The 23,648-nt window shown below is 40.8% G+C and overlaps 1 protein-coding gene across 1 annotated transcript in view; it reads right to left on the reverse strand.

Annotated features, from left to right (window-relative positions):
- nlgn3a (neuroligin 3a) overlaps positions 1 to 23,648 on the reverse strand; it is a 593,492-nt gene that overhangs the window by 211,459 nt on the left and 358,385 nt on the right. The window contains 1 exon segment of the mRNA XM_034181354.1: positions 20,115 to 20,300. Within this exon segment, the coding sequence (XP_034037245.1) occupies positions 20,115 to 20,300 (186 nt within the window).

Below are 23,648 nucleotides of genomic sequence, written 5' to 3' on the forward strand. Positions count from 1 at the left end.
GGGGCCAAAAAGTATTTAGTCAGTCCCTGATTGTGCAAGTTCTCCTACTTAGAAAGATGAGGGAGGTCTGTAATTTTCCAAAATATTTACACTTCAAATGTGAGACAAAGTGAGAAAAAAAATTCAGGAAATCATATTGTAAGATTTTTAAAGAATTTAATTGTAAATTATGGTGGAAAATAAGTATTTGGTCAATAACAAAAGATCAGCTCAATACTTTGTAACATAATCTTTGTTGGCAATGACAGAGGTCAAACGTTTCCTGTAAGTCTTCACCAGGTTTGCACACACTGTAGCTGGTATTTTGGCCCATTCCTCCATGCAGATCTCCTCTAAAGCAGTGATGTTTTGGGGCTGTTGCTGGGCAACACGGACTTTCAACTCCCTCTGCAACTTTTCTATGGGGTTGAGGTCTGGACACTGGCTTGGCCACTCCAAGACCTTCAAATGCTTTTTACAGAGCCACTCCTTTGTTGCCCGCGCGGTGTGTTTGGGATCATTGTCATGCTGGAAGACCCAGCCACGTTGCATCTTCAGTTCTCTCACTGATGGAAGGAGGTTTTGGCTTAAAATCTCATGATACATGGTCACGTTCATTCTTCCATTAACACAGATCAGTCGTCCTGTCCCCTTTGCAGAAAAAACAGCCCCAAAACATGATGTTTCCATCCCCATGCTTCACAGTAGATATGGTGTTCTTGGAATGCAACTCTGCATTCTTCTTCCTCCAAACATGACGAAGTGAGTTTTTACCAAAATGTTCTATTTTGGTTTCATCTGAACACATGATATTCTCCCAATCATCTTCTGGATCATCCATATGCTCTCTGGCAAACTTCAGATGGGCCTGGACACATACTGGCTTAAGCAGGGGGACACGCCTGGCACTGCAGGATTTGAGTCCCTCTCTGTGTAGTGTGTAGCCTTTGTTACTTTGGTCCCAGCTCTCTGCAGGTCATTCATCAGGTCCCTCCGTGTAGTTCTGGGATTTTTGTTCACCGTTCTGATGATCATTTTGACCCCACGGGATGACATCTTGCATGGAGCCCCAGATCGAGGGAGATTATCAATGGTCTTGTATGTCTTCCATTTTCTTACAATTGCTCCCAGAGTTGATTTATTCACACCAACCTGCTTGACTATTGTAGATTAACTCTTCCCAGCCTGGTCCACATCTACAATTTTCTTCCTGGTGTCCTTCGACAGCTCTTTGGTCTTGGCCATGGTTGAGTTTGGAGTCTGACTGTTTGAGGTTGTGGACAGGTGTCTTTTATACAGATAATGAGTTCAAACAGGTGCCATTAATACAGGTAACAGGTGGAGGACAGAAGAGCTTCTTAAAGAAGAAGTTACAGGTCTGTGAGAGCCAGCAATCTTGCTTGTTGGTGGGTGACCAAATACTTATTTTCCACCATAATTTGCAAATAAATTCTTTAAAAATCCTACAATGTGATTTTCCTGGATTTTTTTTTCTCATTTTGTCTCTCATAGTTGAAGTGTACCTATGTTGAAAATTACAGACCTCTCTCATCTTTCTAAGTAGGGGAACTTGCACAATCAGGGGCTGACTAAATACTTTTTGGCCCCACTTTAGGGCTTAGTGGTTAGCACTGTGGTCATGGGATCAATTCCCACCTGTGGCCTTTCTGTGTGGAGCTTGCATGTATTCGTATGGGTTCCCTCGGGTGCTTCGACTTAGCCGTAGATGTGAGTGAGAGTGTGAATGTCTTTGTCAATTCACAGAGTGTGACAGACTGGTGTCCTGTCCAGGGTGTACCCTACCTCTCACCCTATGACTGCTGGGATAGGCTCCAGCACACCATAGGCCGGTATAGAAAATGAATGAATGAATATCTATAAAGTTTTTTAATTCATTTTTTCTTGTAGCAAGGAACATATTTTTGCTATCTTATCAGTGCTGTCAAGCTACTCATGGAACAATGATGGTGTGATTTTCACAGTAAATGGCATTGTCTCGTTTGCATTAAAACACTTCAATTAAAGTTATTTCATTTATTTAGTGCCAAATCATAACAATGCTACCTCAAGACGCTTCAAACGAGTAAGATGTAACCTTACCGGCCCCAACAGCAAGCACACAGCTGACACTTATAAGGAAAAACACCCTCTGATCATGCTGAGGAAGAAACCTCAAGCAGACCAAACTTAGAGAGGTGACCCACTGCTTAGGCCATTCTAACAGTTACAAGGTTTTTACAAGTTTTTACAAGTCTTTTTTACAAAGCTGAAGAAACAGGAAACAGAAAACCAAAGTAACATCAAAAACAAATTGGATTATTGAGATGACTTTATTGTGAAAGCCACTTCACAATAAAAGTCATCTTACCCTGCTGTTATGTCTGTAGACACCAAATGTGGAGAGAGAACATGTTTACTTCACTGCTGTTCTCAAAATGCACTGTCACTGAGGTTTTCTTTTCTTCTTAATTTCCCCAAATTTTCCTAAAGTTTCATTTCATCCTGACATCACAGTTGTCATGATTAAATGACTGATATTAGCTATGATACAAAGAGGAGGCGGGTTCCAACACCATCCGGCTCTGTACTTGAAAGCATTGCGTACCGTTGTTCTGTCTCAGGCCCCAGTACAGTCATGTTACCTGTTTCCCGCTAGTTATGTCATGGCCACCAAGCCCAGAGAAATTGCCACTTCTGAGCAAGGTTAACATGTGGCGGGGCAACAGCTCTAGCAGGGGACCCCAGTCTTCCCTTTCCCGGGCCATACTGACCACCTCTGACTGTGGGATCCTGAGGCGTTCCCAGGCCAGTGTGGAGATATAATCTCTCCACCTAGTCCTGGGTTTTCCGTGGGGTCTCCTCCCAGTTGGATGTGCCTGGAACACCTCCATCCTTACCTTACAAGATTCTTTCGGTCATGACCCAACCCTCAAGACCATAGGTGAGAGTAGGAATGAAGACTGACCAGTAGCTTGAGAGCTTCGTCTTTTGGCTCAGCTCCCTTTTCGTCACAACAGTACGATAGAGTGAATTCAATGCCACCCCTGCTGCACCGATTCTAAGACCAATCTCACATTCCATTGCCCCCTCACTCGTGAACAAGACCCTGAGATACTTGAACTCCTTCACATGGGGCAAGAGCACATTCCCTACCCGGACTAGGCAATCCCTCGGTTTCCTGTTGAAATTCCTCCAGATTTCTTGAATTGTTAAATGACATTTCGCACTGTAGATTAGAAAAATATACAAATCCCTTCCACTCTTTCTCTGAAAAACATTATTTTTCTATAAATTTCTCCTGCATTTCTTGACAAACTGGAGGTATTCTGCTCGTCTGTAGATACTGGTTTTGTACCAAATCATGATTACAATCACCTGTTTGAAATAAGTTTTTTTAATGTGTTGCAGATGAAATGCAATGAAATGAAGCTGACCACACAAAACATGAAATATCTTGGGTTCATACAGTCTGCAATGAAACAGAAGTCAAAGTAAAAGTAAGAATCAGTTTGGTTGTATTTTTTTTTCTATTCCACCCTAGCATTTTATGATTGGGGCTTTAATATTAACTACAGAACTACAGAAATTTCCTCATTTTGCGTTTATTAAAGGTCATGTTAGAAACCAGGCCTGGGACCCTCACAGACAGTGTCCATCTTGTGAAAGTCCCCTAAAATGAGTCATACAACACTTTTATACCTTGTGGGTGTCAACATGGGTGTGGTTTAGTCTCACATTTCTAATGTTACTGGCTCTCACCAACAGGGGAGCTCTCAATGTATCTGAAACTTGGACAGATGATACAGTAAAACAACATATTTCTCAGAACTTCCAAACAAATAACACAAATACTTAATAGCTAACATAAAACAAAGCATTAGCACAGATGTTATCTAACAATATCCTGCTAAATATCAATATGAAAAAAAAAATATTGCGGTAAGGGTTTTGTATGAATGTAAGGGAAGCAGGCACTTTATTCTCTCTCTCAACCAGTGATGCCGGTAACGCGTTACTTAGTAACGCGTTACTCTAATCTGACCACTTTTTTTAGTAACGAGTAATCTAACGCGTTAATCTTTCCAAATCAGTAATCAGATTAAAGTTACTTCTCCATGTCACTGTGCGTTACTATTATTTTTCATTGTGGGTCGATAACAGCATTAAACTTGGTCTGTGGGCAGGAGGTCGGGGTTCGACTGAACTGACCACTTTAAGCGAGCTGTGAGCTTTTAATCCACGGTTTTTTGCAGCTGCTCGACTCGTCCTCACCTCTTAAAGCGCGGTGATCAGCACACCTGCACTGAACTTTACAAAGACATTTTATACTTTTTTTCCTCCTTTCTTTAGAATTCTGAGCTGAGCCGCTCTGTATCTGGTCGTTAAAAACAGCTGATCCTCCGCGACGCGTCAACAACTAACACTATTTTCCACTCAAATGCACCTAAACTCTCTTTCTGAGGACCACATGATGTGAAAACGCAATAAAACTTTCTTACCTGTAAATCTGGTCATGTTTTCTGCATAAATAAATGTTATCCATTCTTTGTGCTCAAACGCCAAAGCAGGGGCGAATCTAGATGGAATGGGGGCATGGGGGAGGGATGTGCCCCCTTCACAACACCCCTAGATTAAAGGTGCAATTTTGAAGCCGTTTTTTACTACAGCTAATATTGCTTAAAATAATAATAATTTCGACAAGTAAAATGTTTAGAGAGAATTTAAATGTTAGAAAAATGTTAGAATTTAATAGTTACCTTTATAAACAATGTAGGCTCGAAATTGCAAGTTTTACTGTTACAGTGCTGTCAACAGTTAAATATGAGGTCAAGAAAGACGTCTTTATTTTACTTTTTATAAAACAAGTATTTATTTTCATTGAAGTCAAGAAAGGGTGACTATAAAGTGAGTTTTGGCAAAACAGGTATCATTGTCATGTTGAGGTGGCAGAGGGTTGTTGTCGGCAGCTGGGAAAAGTAACTAAAAAAGTAACTAGTAATCTAACTTAGTTACTTTTACAATTGAGTAATCAGTAAAGTAACTAAGTTACTTTTACAATTGAGTAATCAGTAAAGTAACTAAGTTACTTTTTCAAAGTAACTGTGGCAACACTGCTCTCAACATATTTTTATTTGAAGTTCCATGTGATTATTCATTAGTTTTATTCCGTTTTAAGGCCAAGGTCTGATGGCCAATATGGACATCACTGCTAGTTTTTAATTTGACTGTTAAATAAATACACAAATAAAGATAAAACAGAGGAAAAAAGTTAATATTTTATTTTGATTTGATTTGAGCTAGGAAAAAGCGGGGGATGATTAAATTTCCTTTTCTTCACATCCTATCAAGCATTCTTCATGTGATTCAAAGACAGGTCATCCTTTACTAAAATCCTACTACCTGTCACCATGCCCCCTTAATACTCATGCTTCAAAGGGTTTCCATGTTTGCTAGGTGATGCCTTGCATTAAAAAGCCTTACAACTCAATGCATTGCTGTAATAAAACCCAACCATTTAACATGCACATTTATGGTCTTCAATAACCCAGAAGTCTTAATAAAAATGAAAGCTGACATTGGCATGAAGGATCCTTCAAACTAGCTGTCTTTAATGTCCAAGACATTCCATTAAAAGGGGAGCACTTCCTCGGCAGCAGAGCTTTTATCCTGATTACTTACAGGAAGAGAGAGAGAGAGAGAGAGAGAGAGAGAGGGAGGGAGGGAGGGAGGAAGAGTGAAAAAAAACCCCAAATGACCTTCATCTCCTCTGCAGCTAGTCATTCTCTTATGTGCTCTCATGAAGCTACACGCCTCTGTGCACAATGTGCGCACACACACATGCATGTGCACACACACATGCACGTGCACACACACGAACTTACTCACTCTCATCTGAGAGATACACCGTGTGCAAACTCACATCTGAATCATTAGCTGCTTGTTATTCAGGTGGCGTGCAGTGAAGCCTTCTCACTTTTTTGTATTTTAATCATAATGATTAGTAGGAGATATAGAAATAGCCAAATCTGCATGTTCAATTAGCACCCCTGCGATGCCAGATAGATAATACATAGCCCAGGCTAATGTCCTTGCTTCTGAACTTCTTCAGCTGCTTTCTGTTTGAAGTCGTAAGAAAACGGAGATAGGGGAGAGAGATTTCCCTCTGTGGGATCGCAACTGTTGAGCTACATTTAATAAGGTGGTCAGAAACACTCTCCTGCCGAGAGAGAGACTGTGCTTTTAATGACCGTTCTGCTTCCAAAGTCTCAGATGTGCAGCTCGACTGCTTGCCACATAGCAGGCGAGGCAGCCATTTTTATTAATAGCAACGCGCCACACATGCTGCAGACTGGAAAAACAGAAGCCCAAGCCCAGAGAGGACAGAAGCACACGGGCACATGTCCCGTGCATGCTTTTCCTGTGTGTGAAAGCAGCAAGACAGATGGACGCAATGACGATGAGATTAGATGGCGTTGGCAGGGCAGGGACCCCGGTCTGAGAATCCAACCCTGACGAGAGGATGTCTGCACCAAGAAGGGCAACCCTTGCTGATGGATATACAGCGTGACTGGAGCCCGTGGCACGCCCACACGGTGACGCCACCATGGCCTGGCCAGAGGAGCAGGCAATCAAAGAGAGAAGCCGCAGGGCTGGAATGATGTAGGAGGATCCGGCTTATTAAACAGGCTTCAGGAGGAGTACGGAGCATCTGAAGTAAGTTGTCACTCTGCCACCAACCAGCATAAAAGAATCCCGTTAGATGGAGCCTGTGCATCGGAGGCAGTGATGACAGAGTGTGTACAGCAAGAGTGGGAATACTGTCATTAAGTACACAGCACACCAGGGAGCGCAGGAACAGTGTGTCATTGCTGATATACGTTTTTTTTTTACCTGGGCCTCGTTATATTGCATCTGAGCAGCAGGTGAAGGAAAATGTTTGTGCCTGTGCATGAACACATGAATCATATCATATAATGTTATTCTGCTCCTGACTGTGGACACATTCAGCGTGACACCACTAACTATGGAGACCTGCTTCTACCAGGGATGAAAAAAGATAACAATTACAGAGTCCTATGCAGGGCCTGAGCTCCATCGGGCCGCTGCTTGTCCCTGGATACCAAAGTGTGAAGTGGATGATAATCTATGATTTCCCCTGAGCGGGACACCAGTCCATCCCAGATTACCTCCCCAGACAAGGCTGGCACCTATATTATAGCTGGGCTGAGTGTGACAATGCAGACAAAGTGACAAATACAATTAGCCTGGAACACAAACCTGGAATAGAAGTCCAGTCTGTATACTGATTGTCCATCTGCTCTGTGGGATTATAGAATGGCACAGAAATAGAAAGACACTAAAATCCCTCAGGAATACATAATTATTAGATAAATTTATATATATATATATGTGTGTGTGTGTGTGTGTGTGTGTGTGTGTGTCATTGTTTTTAAAGAAAAAGGGGTAGCTGTGGTTCCAAGAATAATTCTATAAAACATACAGTGAAATATATAAAATCCTTTACAGAACAACCTGTAATAAATCAGAAATAATGAATGAATAAATAAAAAAAACTTTGAAAGCAGTAAATCCAAGACTATTTTTTTTATTACTAAAATAACATTATCGTGCTGTTTTCAAACTAATTATTCCCCCAATCAGTGAGATATTGTTGTGCTAATCCCATTTCGCTCAGGGTCACCACATCTTGGCATGGGATCCACATTTTTCTAACACAGCTACAACTGTGCAAGGTAAATGGACCCCACGCAGCTTTGAATCTGGGATGTTTTGCTCTGGAGACAAGCTTAGTGTTTGCACCAGCATAGCAGAATTTTCATCATGATTAAATTGATCGTCCTCAGGTGTGATCTTTGATATTCTTAACCCTCGCATTTTCGTGAAGTCTGTAACCTTGTCATACGTTCTCTAACATCACCTAGATCAGGGGTCAGGAACCTTTTTGGTGGAGAGAGCCATAAAAGCCAATTTTTTTAAAAGAAATTTTCGTGAGAGCCATGCCATTTTTAAAAACACTAAATACAATTAAAAGCATGTATTTTAATTAAGACCAACAATTTTAGAGTGTACTGTCAAGTTATTACTTTTATTGATAACAGGTAAGTAGGAAGTTACTGAGCTAAACGGCTCTAACAGTGTCTAACATTATTTGACCTCACTCATTTCCCTTTCTTTGAGACAAAGGGTGGACTGCCTTTGTCTCAGCAGGTCTTTTCTTTTCTTTTTTCTTTTTTTTTTTAAAAGAGTCAAATAAGTGCCTCATAAAGTCACAAGTCTCTGTGGCGGCCTCACCTCTCTCCCACCCTCCCATGTTGTTATTTTGAAGCTTACAAACACTTCTCACCATTAATGAGACTTCTGGTGCTGCATCGTTTTGCTGATGGCTTTGTAGTCTGGTTGATACATGGTGAGGTTAAGCTTCATGCAGGCGTTGAGGCTTTCATCAGTCAAATGTGATCTTAGGTTGGTCTTGATGTGTTTTAGATGAGAGGACTGCTCACATGTATACGTAGATCCAAACATGGTCAATACAGCACTGCTCACTCGCTGCAGTGTGCGGTATGTGACTGGAAGCGCGTTCCATGTTTTGACAATCAGCTCGTCTGCGTGTGGAGGTTTTTCATTTCTGTCCACTTGTGTTGGCTGGCCAGCTCTGGTTGTTGTCATGCAAGTCTTTCCAAATCTTCTGTCAGTGACTTGAACTTATTCACCCACATGTCTGAGGCCTTCAGATCAGCAACCTCAAGCTCAAACTCTCCGATAGACACACCAGGGATGTAACTCAGCTCCGCTGCGTCCAGTACGCACTCGTGTGGATGAGTGATGAATTGAAAAAGACGACTGTGCTCACGAAAATCTCCAAAACGTGCTTTGAATGACTGCAGGAGATTAGATGTCATGCCAGCTAGCTGCTGAATATCAACATGTCGAGCGGGGTCACTTGCTGTGCCGGCATCTTTAAACTCCCTCAGTTTTTCAAAGTCCAGTAAACGGCCCGTTTCAATATCCGCAATGAAGAGCTCCAGCTCATTCTCAAATGCGAACACTGCTTTGTTGAAGGGATGCGACTGTATTTCCAATGCCTTGCATTGTCACATTGAGTTGGTTTAGATGTGCAGTCATGTCTACAAGGTAGTAAAACTTCAGAAGCCACTCAGTGTTGGCTAGCTCAGGATACTCGACACCTTTCATTTCCAGAAAAGTCCGGATTTCGCTCAGGTAAGCCGCGAATGGGCTGAGCACCTTCCCTCTTGACAACCACCGGACATTGCTATGCAGAACCAGACCAGGGTAAGTATTCCCAACTTCATCCAGCAGTGTTTTGGACTGGCGATCATGTAAAGCTCTAGCAACAATGAAGTTGACCACCCGAATGACCAGCGACATCACCTCACCAAGTTGCTCGCCACACATTTGCGCACAAAGCGCCTCCTGATGTAGAACGCAGTGAAGGCTGAGGATAGGTCTGTTCTCATGTTGACGAAGAAGCGCCACAAATCCTCTGTTTTTCCCCACCATACATGGAGCACCATCGGTACACACCGAAATAAGTTTATCTATTGGTAGATTTTTTTTCCTTGACGAACTCCATGAACGCCTTGAATAAATCCTCCCCTCTCGTTGATCCCTTCATTGGCCAGACAGTAAGACTTTCCCCATGCAGTGTGTCACCGGCAACATATCTCGCAATCACACTGAACTGGGATACATGACTTACGTCAGTTGATTCATCCAAAGTGAGGGAGAAGTACAGCGCTGCATTTATGTCCCTCACTTGTGTTTCCTCCACTTGATTTGCCATCATAATGGTACAATCGTGAACGGTTCTTGCTGACAGAGGCATGTCTTGTATGCGTTTGATTATCTTCTCTTTATCCGTGAAGTCATCAAAAAGTTCATTAGCCACATCAAGCATGAATGTTTTGGCATACTTGCCATCAGTGAAAGGCTTTCCGTTCCTCACGATTGCTAAAAAGCCAGCAAAGCTAGCCGAATTAAAGTCACCTTGTCTGGTCCATACATGGAGTTGCTGCTGACTAGCCTGGACCTTCCTCTGGAGCTCTTCGCACGCTTTCTTTCTGCTGTCCCCCACTGGATATTTGGTTGCAAAAGCAATGTGTCGTGTCTCAAAGTGGTGCTTTATATTCAACCGTTTCATCGATGCAATTTTGTCATTGCATATGAGACACACAGCAGAGCCTCCTCTCTCCACAAATGCGAACTCTTCGGTCCATTCAAATCAAATCGATTTTATTTATATAGCGCCAAATCACAACAAACTAACTATAAGCTTTAGCAAAAAGGAAAAGTTTTAAGCCTAATCTTAAAAGTAAAGAGGGTGTCTGTTTCCCTGATCCGAACTGGGAGCTGGTTCCACAGGAGAGGAGCCTGAAAGCTGAAGGCTCTGCCTCCCATTCTACTCTTACAAACCCTAGGAACTACAAGTAAGCCTGCAGTCTGAGAGCGAAGCGCTCTATTGGGGTGATATGGTACTATGAGGTCCCTAAGATAAGATGGGACCTGATTATTCAAAACCTTATAAGTAAGAAGAAGAATTTTAAATTCTATTCTAGAAGTAACAGGAAGCCAATGAAGAGAGGCCAATATGGGTGAGATATGCTCTCTCCTTCTATTCCCTGTCAGTACTCTAGCTGCAGCATTTTGAATTAACTGAAGGCTTTTCAGGGAACTTTTAGGACAACCTGATAATAATGAATTACAATAGTCCAGCCTAGAGGAAATAAATGCATGAATTAGTTTTTCAGCATCACTCTGAGACAAGACCTTTCTGATTTTAGAGATATTGCGCAAATGCAAAAAAGCAGTCCTACATATTTGTTTAATATGCGCATTGAATGACATATCCTGATCAAAAATGACTCCAAGATTTCTCACAGTATTACTAGAGGTCAGGGTAATGCCATCCAGAGTAAGGATCTGGTTAGACACCATGTTTCTAAGATTTGTGGGGCCAAGTACAATAACTTCAGTTTTATCTGAGTTTAAAAGCAGGAAATTAGAGGTCATCCATGTCTTTATGTCTGTAAGACAATCCTGCAGTTTAGCTAATTGGTGTGTGTCCTCTGGCTTCATGGATAGATAAAGCTGGGTATCATCTGCGTAACAATGAAAATTTAAGCAATGCTGTCTAATAATACTGCCTAAGGGAAGCATGTATAAAGTGAATAAAACTGGTCCTAGCACAGAACCTTGTGGAACTCCATAATTAACCTTAGTCTGTGAAGAAGATTCCCCATTTACATGAACAAATTGTAATCTATTAGATAAATATGATTCAAACCACCGCAGTGCAGTTCCTTTAATACCTATGGCATGCTCTAATCTCTGTAATAAAATTTTATGGTCAACAGTATCAAAAGCAGCACTGAGGTCTAACAGAACAAGCACAGAGATGAGTCCACTGTCTCAGGCCATAAGAAGATCGTTTGTAACCTTCACTAATGCTGTTTCTGTACTATGATGAATTCTAAAACCTGACTGAAACTCTTCAAATAGACCATTCCTCTGCAGATGATCAGTTAGCTGTTTTACAACTACCCTTTCAAGAATTTTTGAGAGAAAAGGAAGGTTAGAGATTGGCCTATAATTAGCTAAGATAGCTGGGTCAAGTGATGGCTTTTTAAGTAATGGTTTAATTACTGCCACCTTAAAAGCCTGTGGTACATAGCCAACTAATAAAGATAGATTGATCATATTTAAGATCGAAGCATTAATTAATGGTAGGGCTTCCTTGAGCAGCCTGGTATGAATGGGGTCTAATAGACATGTTGATGGTTTGGAGGAAGTAACTAATGAAAATAACTCAGACAGAACAATCGGAGAGAAATAGTCTAACCAAATACCGGCATCGCTGAAAGCAGCCAAAGATAACAATATGTCTTTGGGATGGTTATGAGTAATTTTTTTCTCTAATAGTTAAAATTTTATTAGCAAAGCAAGTCATGAAGTCATTACTAGTTAAAGTTAAAGGAATACTCAGCTCAATAGAGCTCTGACTCTTTGTCAGCCTGGTTACAGTGCTGAAAAGAAACCTGGGGTTGTTCTTATTTTCTTCAATTAGTGATGAGTAGTAAGATGTCCTAGCTTTACGGAGGGCTTTTTTTTATAGAGCAACAAACTCTTTTTCCAGGCTAAGTGAAGATCTTCTAAATTAGTGAGACGCCATTTCCTCTCCATCTTACGGGTTATCTGCTTTAAGCTGCGAGTTTGTGAGTTATACCACGGAGTCAGGCACTTCTGATTTAGGGCTCTTTTTTTCAGAGGAGCTACAGCATCCAAAGTTGTCTTCAATGAGGATGTAAAACTACTGACGAGATAATCTATCTCACTCACAGAGTTTAGGTAGCTACTCTGCACTGTGTTGGTATATGGCACTGGAGAACATAAAGAAGGAATCATATCCTTAAACCTAGTTACAGCGCTTTCTGAAAGATTTCTACTGTAATGAAACTTATTCCTCACTGCTGGGTAGTCCATTAAAGTAAATGTAAATGTTATTAAGAAATGATCAGACAGAAGGGGGTTTTCAGGGAATACTGTTAAGTCTTCAATTTCCATACCATAAGTCAGAACAAGATCTAAGATATGATTAAAGTGGTGGGTGGACTCATTTACATTTTGAGCAAAGCCAATCGAGTCTAACAATAGATTAAATGCAGTGTTGAGGCTGTCATTCTCAGCATCTGTGTGGATGTTAAAATCGCCCACTATAATTATCTTATCTGAGCTAAGCACTAAGTCAGACAAAAGGTCCGAAAATTCACAGAGAAACTCACAGTAACGACCAGGTGGACGATAGATAACAACAAATAAAACTGGTTTTTGGGACTTCCAATTTGGATGGACAAGACTAAGAGACAAGCTTTCAAGTGAATTAAAGCTCTGTCTGGGTTTTTGATTAATTAATAAGCTGCAGTGGAAGATTGCTGCTAATCCTCCGCCTCGGCCCGTGCTACGAGCGTTCTGGCAGTTAGTGTGACTCGGGGGTGTTGACTCATTTAAACTAACATATTCATCCTGCTGTAACCAGGTTTCTGTAAGGCAGAATAAATCAATATGTTGATCAATTATTATATCATTTCATACAGGGACTTAGAAGAGAGAGATCTAATGTTTAATAGACCACATTTAACTGTTTTAGTCTGTGGTGCAGTTGAAGGTGCTATATTATTTTTTCTTTTTGAATTTTTATGCTTAAATAGATTTTTACTGGTTGTTGGTGGTCTGGGAGCAGGCACTGTCTCTACGGGGATGGGGTAATGAGGGGATGGCAGGGGGAGAGAAGCTGCAGAGAGGTGTGTAAGACTACAACTCTGCTTCCTGGTCCCAACCCTGGATAGTCACGGTTTGGAGGATTTAAGAAAATTGACCAGATTTCTAGAAATGAGAGCTGCTCCATCCAAAGTGGGATGGATGCCGTCTCTCCTAACAAGACCAGGTTTTCCCCAGAAGCTTTGCCAATTATCTATGAAGCCCACCTCATTTTTTGGACACCACTCAGACAGCCAGCAATTCAGGGAGAACATGCGGCTAAATATGTCACTCCTGGTCTGATTGGGGAGGGGCCCAGAGAAAACTACAGAGTCCGACATTGTTTTTGCAAAGTTACACACCGATTCAATATTAATTTTAGTGACCTCCGATTGGCGTAACCGGGTGTCATTGCTGCCGACGTGAATTACAATCTTACCAAATTTACGCTTAGCCTTAGCCAGCAGTTTCAAATTTCCTTCAATGTCGCCTGCTCTGGACCCCTGAAGACAATTGACTATGGTTGCTGGTGTTGCTAACTTCACATTTCTCAAAACAGAGTCGCCAATAACCAGAGTTTGATCCTCGGCGGGTGTGTCGCCGAGTGGGGAAAAACGGTTAGAGATGTGAACGGGTTGGTGGTGTACACGGGGCTTCTATTTAGGACTACGCTTCCTCCTCACAGTCACCCAGTCGGCCTGCTTTCCCCGATGTGCTGGATCTGCTGGAGGGGAACTAACGGCGGCTAAGCATTCATGCTGAAAGGATCTGTACTCGTCATCTTTTTTTCTCTTTGCCATTTTCTTTGTTCTGCATACAACAGCTAGCTACCTGAAATTTTTAAGTAAAGCATTAGCGGATGGAATGTTACCTCACACGACCCCGCGGGCACGGCATTGTCCAATAAAAACCACGTTTTTCATGTCTGACCTGGTGTCACCCTTCTGTACAGTACACCGAACGGCTGTGATTGGCTGATCTGACGCATTGCGTCAGAACTTCAGCGGTAGAGAACAGATCTGGGATGGATTAAAATACATGATCATATTTTACATTTCGAACATTATTTTAACACTTTGATTTCAGTAGGTCTATTTTTACTTTGATACAGTACCAAAATTATTCATGACTTATTGTGTAAACAAATGTCAGGTTTGTCCGCGAGCCAAATGCAGTTCCCAAAAGAGCCACATGTGGCTCACGAGCCATAGGTTCCCTACCCCTGACCAAGATGTTTGTCAGAAGTGATGCCATTCTGATAAAGATATACTATGGGCATTCTGTTGCTGTTTTCCACATTAGATTAGATTAGATAGAACTTTATTGATCTCTCAGGGAAATTGAGGCTCCAGCAGCATTGTATAGCAGCACACAGGGTAAGAAGCACACAGAGTATCAAAAGTGAAAGTAAAACAAACAAACAAAAAAACCCAAATAGTTTGCAAATATAAATATAAAAATATAAATATAAATACCAGACATACTGCTTGTGACTGGTTTACTGGCTACTACTGTTCCTCTCCTTCCTGTCCTCTGTCTTCCTGTTACTCCTCCTCCTCCTGAGTGAGGAGTTGTACAATCTAATTCTGTGCTTGGGAAGGAGCAGTCTGTGGCTGAAGAGGCTCCTCTGGTTGCTGATGACAGTGTGCAGAGGGTGACTGGCATTGTCCATAATGTCCAACTGTTTGTTCAGTGTTCTCTTCTCTGTCAAGGTCACCAGAGTCCAGCTTCATGCCAACCACAGAACCGGCCCGCCTGATCAGTTTGTCCAGCCTGGATGTGTCCTTCTTGGATGTGCTGCCCCCCACCCAGCACACCACGGTGTAAAAGAGGACACTGGCTACTACGGACTGGTAGAAAAAATATGCACATATTTCAACGTACAGTCTCAGCACGTTATAACATCACACTGCATGCTGGACGGGTACGGTATGTCATCAATCTGCACACTGGATCATTCATGTGCAGCTGTGTTCTTCACATGCTGATGAGCTGATGATGCATATTCACAAAACTAACAACACAGCTTTAGAAAGTCAAGATTTTGATATAATCTTGTAATTATGACTTTCAAAAGTCAAAGTAACCCCACCCCCACCACCCCCATAATTATGGTTTAGAGTCCAAATTGCACCATCTCATTGTTGCAACTTTGACACTTGAAATTTTAACCTATTATGTTATAATTACAGCATAGCAAACAAAGTCTGACAGGTTCCCTCATAAGTGTAACGTAGATAGCCAGAGTTTTTTTTGTTCCATTCATAATGCACCATGATGCACTGTTTCTTTTTCTTTTTGCTCTGTATGCACCACTCTGCATTTAATCATTAGTGATTGATCTCTGCTCCCCTCCACAGCATGTCTTTTTCCTGGTTCTCTCCCTCAGCCCCAACCAGTCCCAGCAGAAGACTGCCCCTCCCTGAGCCTGGTTCTGCTGGAGGTTTCTTCCTGTTAAAAGGGAGTTTTTCCTTCCCACTGTCGCCAAGTGCTTGCTCACAGGGGGTCGTTTTGACCGTTGGGGTTTTTACGTAATTATTGTATGGCCTTGCCTTACAAAGCGCCTTGGGGCAACTGTTTGTTGTGATTTGGCGCTATATAAATAAAATTGATTGATTGATTGATAATTGGTTCAGAAAGTTGAAATTTAGAGAGCAATTGTGTCAATTGTGACTTTCACTTACTATGACTTTGAAAGTTCAAATTTTGAATAAATGTTTCAAAATGATGACCTAAGTTCAAGTTGTCATTGTTCAACCTCATACTTATGACACAGAAAGTCAAAACGGCACTAACTCATAATTATGACTTTGCAGGTGATATTTTTACTTAATATCCACTAAACATTCATAACCAGTGCCCTAAGGTGCTGACTGGATGGATGCATTTGGTAATTGGTCTCTTCAGAGGCTCCTTGATGATGACTTTGACATCATGCTGCACATTCTTTGTTCTTCACAGTGCTCTGGTTTATACTAGGTCTCTTCTTGAGGATCCTTGGGTGCCACTGGAATGGCTTTGATGATGAGGAGCATCCTTTGCAGCGTGAGGGAACATCTGCTGCAACATTTTGGTCATGTGCCACGGTTCTCTGTGCATAATCCAGGCTGTAGGTGCCTCACTGTTAAGGACTTCAGTGGTTGCAGAAGGTCAAGGTGACCCCAGTGCAGAGACTGATAATCACAGGCATGTGAGAATAAAAAGTTAAATAGTGAGAAATATTATGTTGTTTACATTCATGTTTCCTGACTTAATTTCCTTTCAGGCTGCGAACAAAAATGTCAATGGAAGGCACGTTCCTGAAAAGCAACAATCTACCATCACGGATAGGAAATCATAACCCAAATCCATGACGACAGGTGTGTTTATGCTGTGGTGTATGATCTGTGTGATTATTGATTTTTACTTCGGTTTTTTTGACACTTTGATTCCTTTCTTGTTTATTCAACGTTTATGACTGTAGAAAGAGGGGAGGGGGGCAGATTACACTGCAAGTTGTGAAAGCAGGTGCAAAAAGACATTTCTTCACTTGAATTTCCTGTCATATCCTGCAGCCCACTCCAGTCCTAAACTTTATATAATTACAACAGGCTGTGCTCAGAGAGAGACTGTGTGAAATCTGATTGCCATTGGTAACATTCACAGCAAGAGCTCTGGCATGATAGAAGGCTTCCTGTTTCAATTTCCTAGCATCCCTCAAGTTTTACTGGCTCTTTCCCCCCACCCCATCAGTAGGGCATACATTTCTATTCAGGGGAAAAAACAGGCCCGGTAATATCCAATTTACTGGGAGGCAGAGAAGATGGTTCCACTAGCAGTATAATAACATGCTACATGGAGCGTAGTATTATGGAATATGAATAAAAAGGCATTTATGGTAAAAATTCAATCCAAAAGTAGTCATCATTCATCGGAGGAAATCAAGGCAATTAGTAACACTTTAATGCAAACTGGAGAATACAAAACACATCACAAATCCCTGGCAGTGTAATGGGACCAAAACAGAGAAGCTCAAATGCCTCTTTCAAATGCACGCTGGTTTAATAATCAAAAATACAAGAAGAATGTGTTTACTTTGACTAGTGAGGAAAAATGAAATGTGAAGTCTGTGAGAACACATGTGGTGGTTTCTGGAGCTTCAATTAAAAATGCAGTATTGGCTCAGACCAAATTCCTACGTAATGTAACGGAGATCAGTTTAAAACAGTTAATTTCCACAATTTCTTCCCTCTGGAAAAAGATTCCGTTGTGTTAAATGCTCTACTGTCCAACACTCGAGGAGTTTTTTTTCCCCACAAGCTGTGATGATTCTGAACGGCACACTTTGAATTTTGGATCTGCACAATGCACTTTATATAGTGCATTTTATTTATTTATTTATTTATTTATTGCACGTTAACAATGCACTTTGATATTTCCATTGTTTAATTTGTTTTTAATTTGCTTTTTTATGAACTCCTTAATTTTAGATTTGTACATATGTTTTCTTCAGGCGTTTGGTTGTTTTCTTGTTCGTGATATAGTTTTTAGATCTTTTAGAATTTACATGGCATTTGTTTACCATGTGTGTCTGTTAAATTGCTTGTTCACATCTTGTGGTATAGTTTTTAATGTCAACAGCGCACTTGAGCTTCTTGCACCTTTTTTTTTCAAATGTGGTTTCTGTAACTGCAAATGGCCAATAAACTGAACTGAACTGATAATGTAAAGGAACAACGTATTTGTGTGTTAACATGAATATGCCTGAATGTCAAGATTTTTTCATTTGGAATAGTGTTGTGTGAAAACAAGCATTATTTCAATCAATCATTCATTCATTTTCTATACCCGCTTAGTCCAGTCAGTCGTCACGCTGGGAGCTGGAGCCTATCCCAGCAGACATAGTGTGAGAGGACGGGTACACCCTGGACAGGACGCCGGTCTATCCAAGGGCCACATATAGATACCTACAGTCACTTTAAAGTTACCAATTCAGGTAAGATGCATGTGTTTGGAAGTGGGAGAAAGCCAGAGCACTTGGAGGAAACCCACACGAACATGCAAACTTCACACAGAAAGGCCCAGGCGGGAAGCAATCCCATGACCTTCTTGCTGTGAAGCAACAGTGCTAACTACTAAACTAGATTCAGTTTAAGTGCATATGGGGGTGCTGCTTTGCTAACATACAAATAACATTGAACAGGGCTGTGCAAAAATTTAGAATTGTAATTCTGCATCCTATTTCCCAGCCCTGTTCGAAATTCAACTGAAATTCAATAAATGAACTGGAATTCAAGAGTCATTTTCAATTAAATTCTGAATTTTGCACAGCCCTGACATCAAAATCAATCTAACACCAAAAAAATGTTGATCAAAAATATTCTGGATCCACATTTGGTTCAAAACTTAAATGATTCCTCTCTGACCCAAAGCCTACCTGTCCTGCAAATTTGATTGAAATCTGTTTGTTTTTCAGAAACAATATGGTAGTTGACATTAATATATAATAAAAAATATATAATAAAAGAAAATAAATTTTATGAGAGCAATGGTAAGAATATTTTTGTGAGTTGGAAGATGGAATGTTCATTTTAACTTGGCTTAGACCATTCCATCTTTCAGTGAATGACAATATTGTATTCCTTTCATTCTATAAATGGAAAACATTCATTATTTGTGTTATATGACACCTGAACAGATTCAAGCCATGTGATATTTTACTGAAAATTACATAGGTGTTTCTTCTTGGAACAGGAATCAGTGGGCACAGATGGCTGTGTGTCCACCTGGCAGCTGACTCCGCCCCACAGATTAACTGACAACACACTGCTGAGCTTAGCGAGTGTCACCAAAGATGCTCAGCAATGTGTGTGGAAGCATGTTTGTTTTCTTCAATAAACTGAAAAATCACAATAGGAACTTGTCCAATTTTTTCTTTACCTGACACTTCGACTACTGGATTTAGCTTCCTCATATCATGGAAGCATTTTTAAGAAAAGCTAATGGAGTCAGATGGACAAAAATGTACTGTGAATGGAACCAAAATGAACGATACCTGATGTCACTCACACAGTGGGACAAATAATGAATGTTACATGACATACAATCAACCAATCAAATGACAAGGATTGATTTAGGGGTCGTACAATACAAATGATGACACATCCACATGTGGTTCAAAATAATATATTGCAAAGCCCGACCCCCTCAACCAAATTTCACTGCAATCTGCTTGTGTCTTTTTGACATACCCTGCTGGCAATCAATCAGACAAACAAGTGACACTTTCTTGGTGGAAGAAAAAAAGGAGCAGAGCTCTAATTAGGTGAGGCATTAGAAGAATGTGAGGGATGTTTATCGCATTTATGGGTGAATCGTGTATGGTGTGTTCAGTATGGCAGACACGAATAGTAAATCATCATGAAGCAGCATCAAGGCAGCCAGCAGATAAACAACATTACTTACAAAAAGAACAGGGTGTGCATGAATGCAGCTGCCAGGGAAAACATCCTCTGGTACCTGATGTCCATTTTATCTTGCTTACAAATAAAATATTATGCCTACAGGTTTGACTCTGAGGTATAGTAGGTGCATGTTGACTACCGGTGCACCAGCAGAATACATTAAGGGCCACACACAGCTTTAAAAGCTGCCAATGAGTTTCTTTCTTTCTTTCTTTATTCCTTTGATGGAAATGAACATTGGATTCATTTAAATGCAAACAACTGCTTCCTAAAACCTTTGTGCGGTTACGGTGGAAAACATTACCCAATAACTCCTTATCTGCATCACCAGTTTCTAAAAGTAAGCAGTGCACAGAACCACAGGCATTCGTTCCACACTTGTAGTTGGATCCTCCCTACCTTCAGAGTGGTGGGAGAGGGTGAGTAGGCTGACACAGGAAGCCCCGATCCCAGAACCAAACACAGTGATGCGGTTGGAGTCTCCTCCGAAGAATCCGATGTTCTCGCTGATCCATCTTAAAGCCTGGATTTGGTCCAGAAGCCCGTAGTTACCTTTGGCAGCCTGGTCGCCTGTACTCAGGAAGCCTGCAAAATAGAAATTATGAGATCAAAAATACATCCACTGGAAGCAAATCAAACACGATGGAGCAGTGAAAGGAAACTCACAGTCCCCCACCACACAACTATTCATATGGTTTCACTCAAGAATAAATGAATGATGTAATTCCAGGTTTGCAAAGACAAACAGCAGGACGTAGCTGAAAGGTTTTTTGGCAGAACCTTGAATACTAATTACCAGATTATTGCTTACAAAATTAAGTCCTCTTCTGCAGCCCTTTTTTGAAGCAGAGAAGCAAAGTACTGTTTTCGTTGGTGTGTGTGTGTCTCAACAAGATAACACAAAAACAGCTAGACAGATTTCCTTCTAACTTAAGCCACCTTGACACTTGCACGAATTTGATCTCCGCACTGCCGTGCACTTGATCGTGCCAATGTGACCCGCTTTTGTCCTGCTTGACACCACCATATAAAAATAAAATAAAATAATCATTTCATAGCTGATGACACATTTCATCTCAGAACTTGGTTGATGAAACCATCTCTCATCGCTGCCAGAATCATAGAGAAATTACCTGCAGCTGCAGCTTGTCTCATGCGCACCATGCAGCGGAGAACGCATGTGAAGCTGTCTCAAAGGTAGTTAGTTATTTGTTATGGATTGATAAAATTCTGTTTATGATAGATGTGACATCTCGTCATAGTCGTTCAGATGTGCTGCGGCAATGAGACACATTGGCACACAGTGACACACAGTGTTTTTGAATAGGTTGTGCAATGTTCACAACAAGTTCACAAAAGTTGTGAACATTTCAAAATTTTGTTTGCGCACTGGCATGCAGCCGCACACAGCTCATGCACAGTTTACAACAAGTTTACTCTCTGGCACGTCAGATTGTGTGCCAGTGCGTGGATCAAATTTGTGCAAGTATCAAGGCACCATTAGCAGAAAAAGTACTTGGAAAGATATACAGTGGTGATTTTTTTTTGTTTATCTCAACACCAAGAAGTCTATCTTGATGATCTGTGATTAACTGCTATGAATGACTTCATAATGAAGTCATACAGAATTCACATGACATAGTCAAAAACCCCATAGTGCAGCAGATAAGTGAAACAATCATGCAAATGGTGATAAAAGCATCAAATTTGGCAGAAATACTCCTTAGACACTCCTATTTTGAAAAAAACGATTGGCCACTTGACTTTTCAAACAGTGGTCAGGTAGGGGTCAATTGAAGAATTACACAGAGGTCAAAATTAAAAGATGCTCCAATCATATTGAAAAATATTCCACATTATTTGCCTGATCATAAAGATTCCAAAAAGGTATAGTTTGGACTATCTGTGACTGAATTCTATGGAGTTATGGGGTAAAAACAGCAAGAATGGTGACAAAGGTCAGTGTCATTTTGTACAGGGGTCAAAAGTTAAAGTTGCTCCAATTTTGGTAAAAAGTGATGCAAATTATTGGTTGAGCTAATAGGATTAATAAATGGAATAGTGTTAACAGTGTTGAATGCTTGGTCTCCTAAGTAAAGGTCAAACAAGGTCTACGTCTATTGGATTCTATGATATGTGACATATGTTACCCCGTAACATGATAAGTAAGGATGATACATGGTCCAAACTATTCCTTTTTAAACCCGTGTCAGCTCAACTAGTAATTCTTCAATTGACCCCTACCTGACCACCGATTGAAAATTCAAGTGGCCAATCGTTTTTTTCAAAAGAGGATTGTCTGAGGAGTATTTCTGCCTAATTTGATCCTTTTATCACCATTTGCAGGATTCCCCTCTAAATATTCTCTTATCCGCTGCACTACCATGACAGAAAGAGGCTTTGGTTCTGTACACCACTGGAATGAAGATAAAATTAACCAGTCAAGATGTGTCTGTAGTGTAGACTTTCAGCTTTAATTTAAACAGCTTCACAAAAATACTGCATTAATTAGAAATTTAAGTTATTTTCATCCACAATCCCACAATTTTCAGAAGTCATTACTGGACAAAATAACACAATTGTAAATATTAGGATTAAATTCATGGTTTTATGCCCAGTTTCTGTTAGACAATTCAGGGGACAGATCCATGAACATTTCCAAGTCACTGACTATGTCTTGGACTTCATAGAGATCAATCATTAAAAGTAGAGTGCCACTGTTTTTTTTAACATTTAAGTCAGGGATCCCCAACCTTGTTCCTGGAGATTATCCATCCTGCATTTTTCCCACATCTACCTACTCAAGCCACACCTTATTTTTTAAAATGAGTGTTTTCCAGCACTTGATAGGCTGAAAACACGTGTTCAAGATATCTGCCGCAGACTGGAACAGGGAGAACATGCAGGGCAGGTGCTCTCCAGACTTTTAACAGGAAGTAGAAAGTCTGACCACATTACATCCATTTTGGTGTCTCTTTATTGGCTTCCTGTCCCTGTAAGATCAGATTTTAAGGTTCTGCTATTAACCTATAAAATTATTCACGGAGTAGCACCTCCCAACTTAGCTGACCTAATTAAACCCTACGTACCAGCCCGGGCTTTGCGTTCTCAGGGTTCAGGACTACTTTGTGTCCCTAGGGTGAATAAAAAGTCTGCGGGTCAGGGAGCTTTGTCTTATCGTGCCCCTGTTCTGTGGAATGATTTCCCTATGTCAATAAAACCATCAGATTCTGTAGAGGCTTTCAAGTCCAGACTTAAGACGAACTTATTTTCCCTTTCGTATAGCTAGGCATACTGGCACAGTATGGTACTATGCTTTTTGCCCTCTTAAATGAATTAACCACACAACAAGACATACTATTGCAAATATATGTAATAAAATGCTCAAAGACTGTAACACCAGCTATAGCCTGAGCCTCTGGCCGACCACAGCATCAACACATGAGCAAACAAGAGCAATCGGAGATTTCTGACATCTGCCAAGGATTGACGAGGACTCAAATTAAAAGATATGTGATTCACATCGTGAACCGGACTTTACCTCGATCTGGATTCCCCAACACAATGCAATAATTAGATACTGATATAGAATGGTCAGACTGATCAAGATGTTGCAATCTGATATTTAATTCACAAGTTGATCTTGGTTTTACATCAACAACAACTTTGAAAACCATCAGCGGACCAATTAACTTTTGCTAAATTTAGTTCTGATAACTTATAGACTGCTAACATATTTTTGCAGGCGTAGTGAATAAAGCTTAACAGTTAAAAAATGTTTGTAAAGCCTGAAATCATACATTTTAGTGCCTGTCTGTTACATATTTAGCAGCAGACAGAGAGCTATGAGAGGTAGAGCTCAATCCTCTGCCAGCAGAGGAGAGCTGGTTACGAGAGAAAGGAATAGGGAGGAAAAAAACAGATCATTTATTT

This window comes from Thalassophryne amazonica, chromosome 11, assembly GCF_902500255.1.
Source record: "Thalassophryne amazonica chromosome 11, fThaAma1.1, whole genome shotgun sequence".
Taxonomy (NCBI): Eukaryota; Metazoa; Chordata; class Actinopteri; order Batrachoidiformes; family Batrachoididae; genus Thalassophryne; species Thalassophryne amazonica.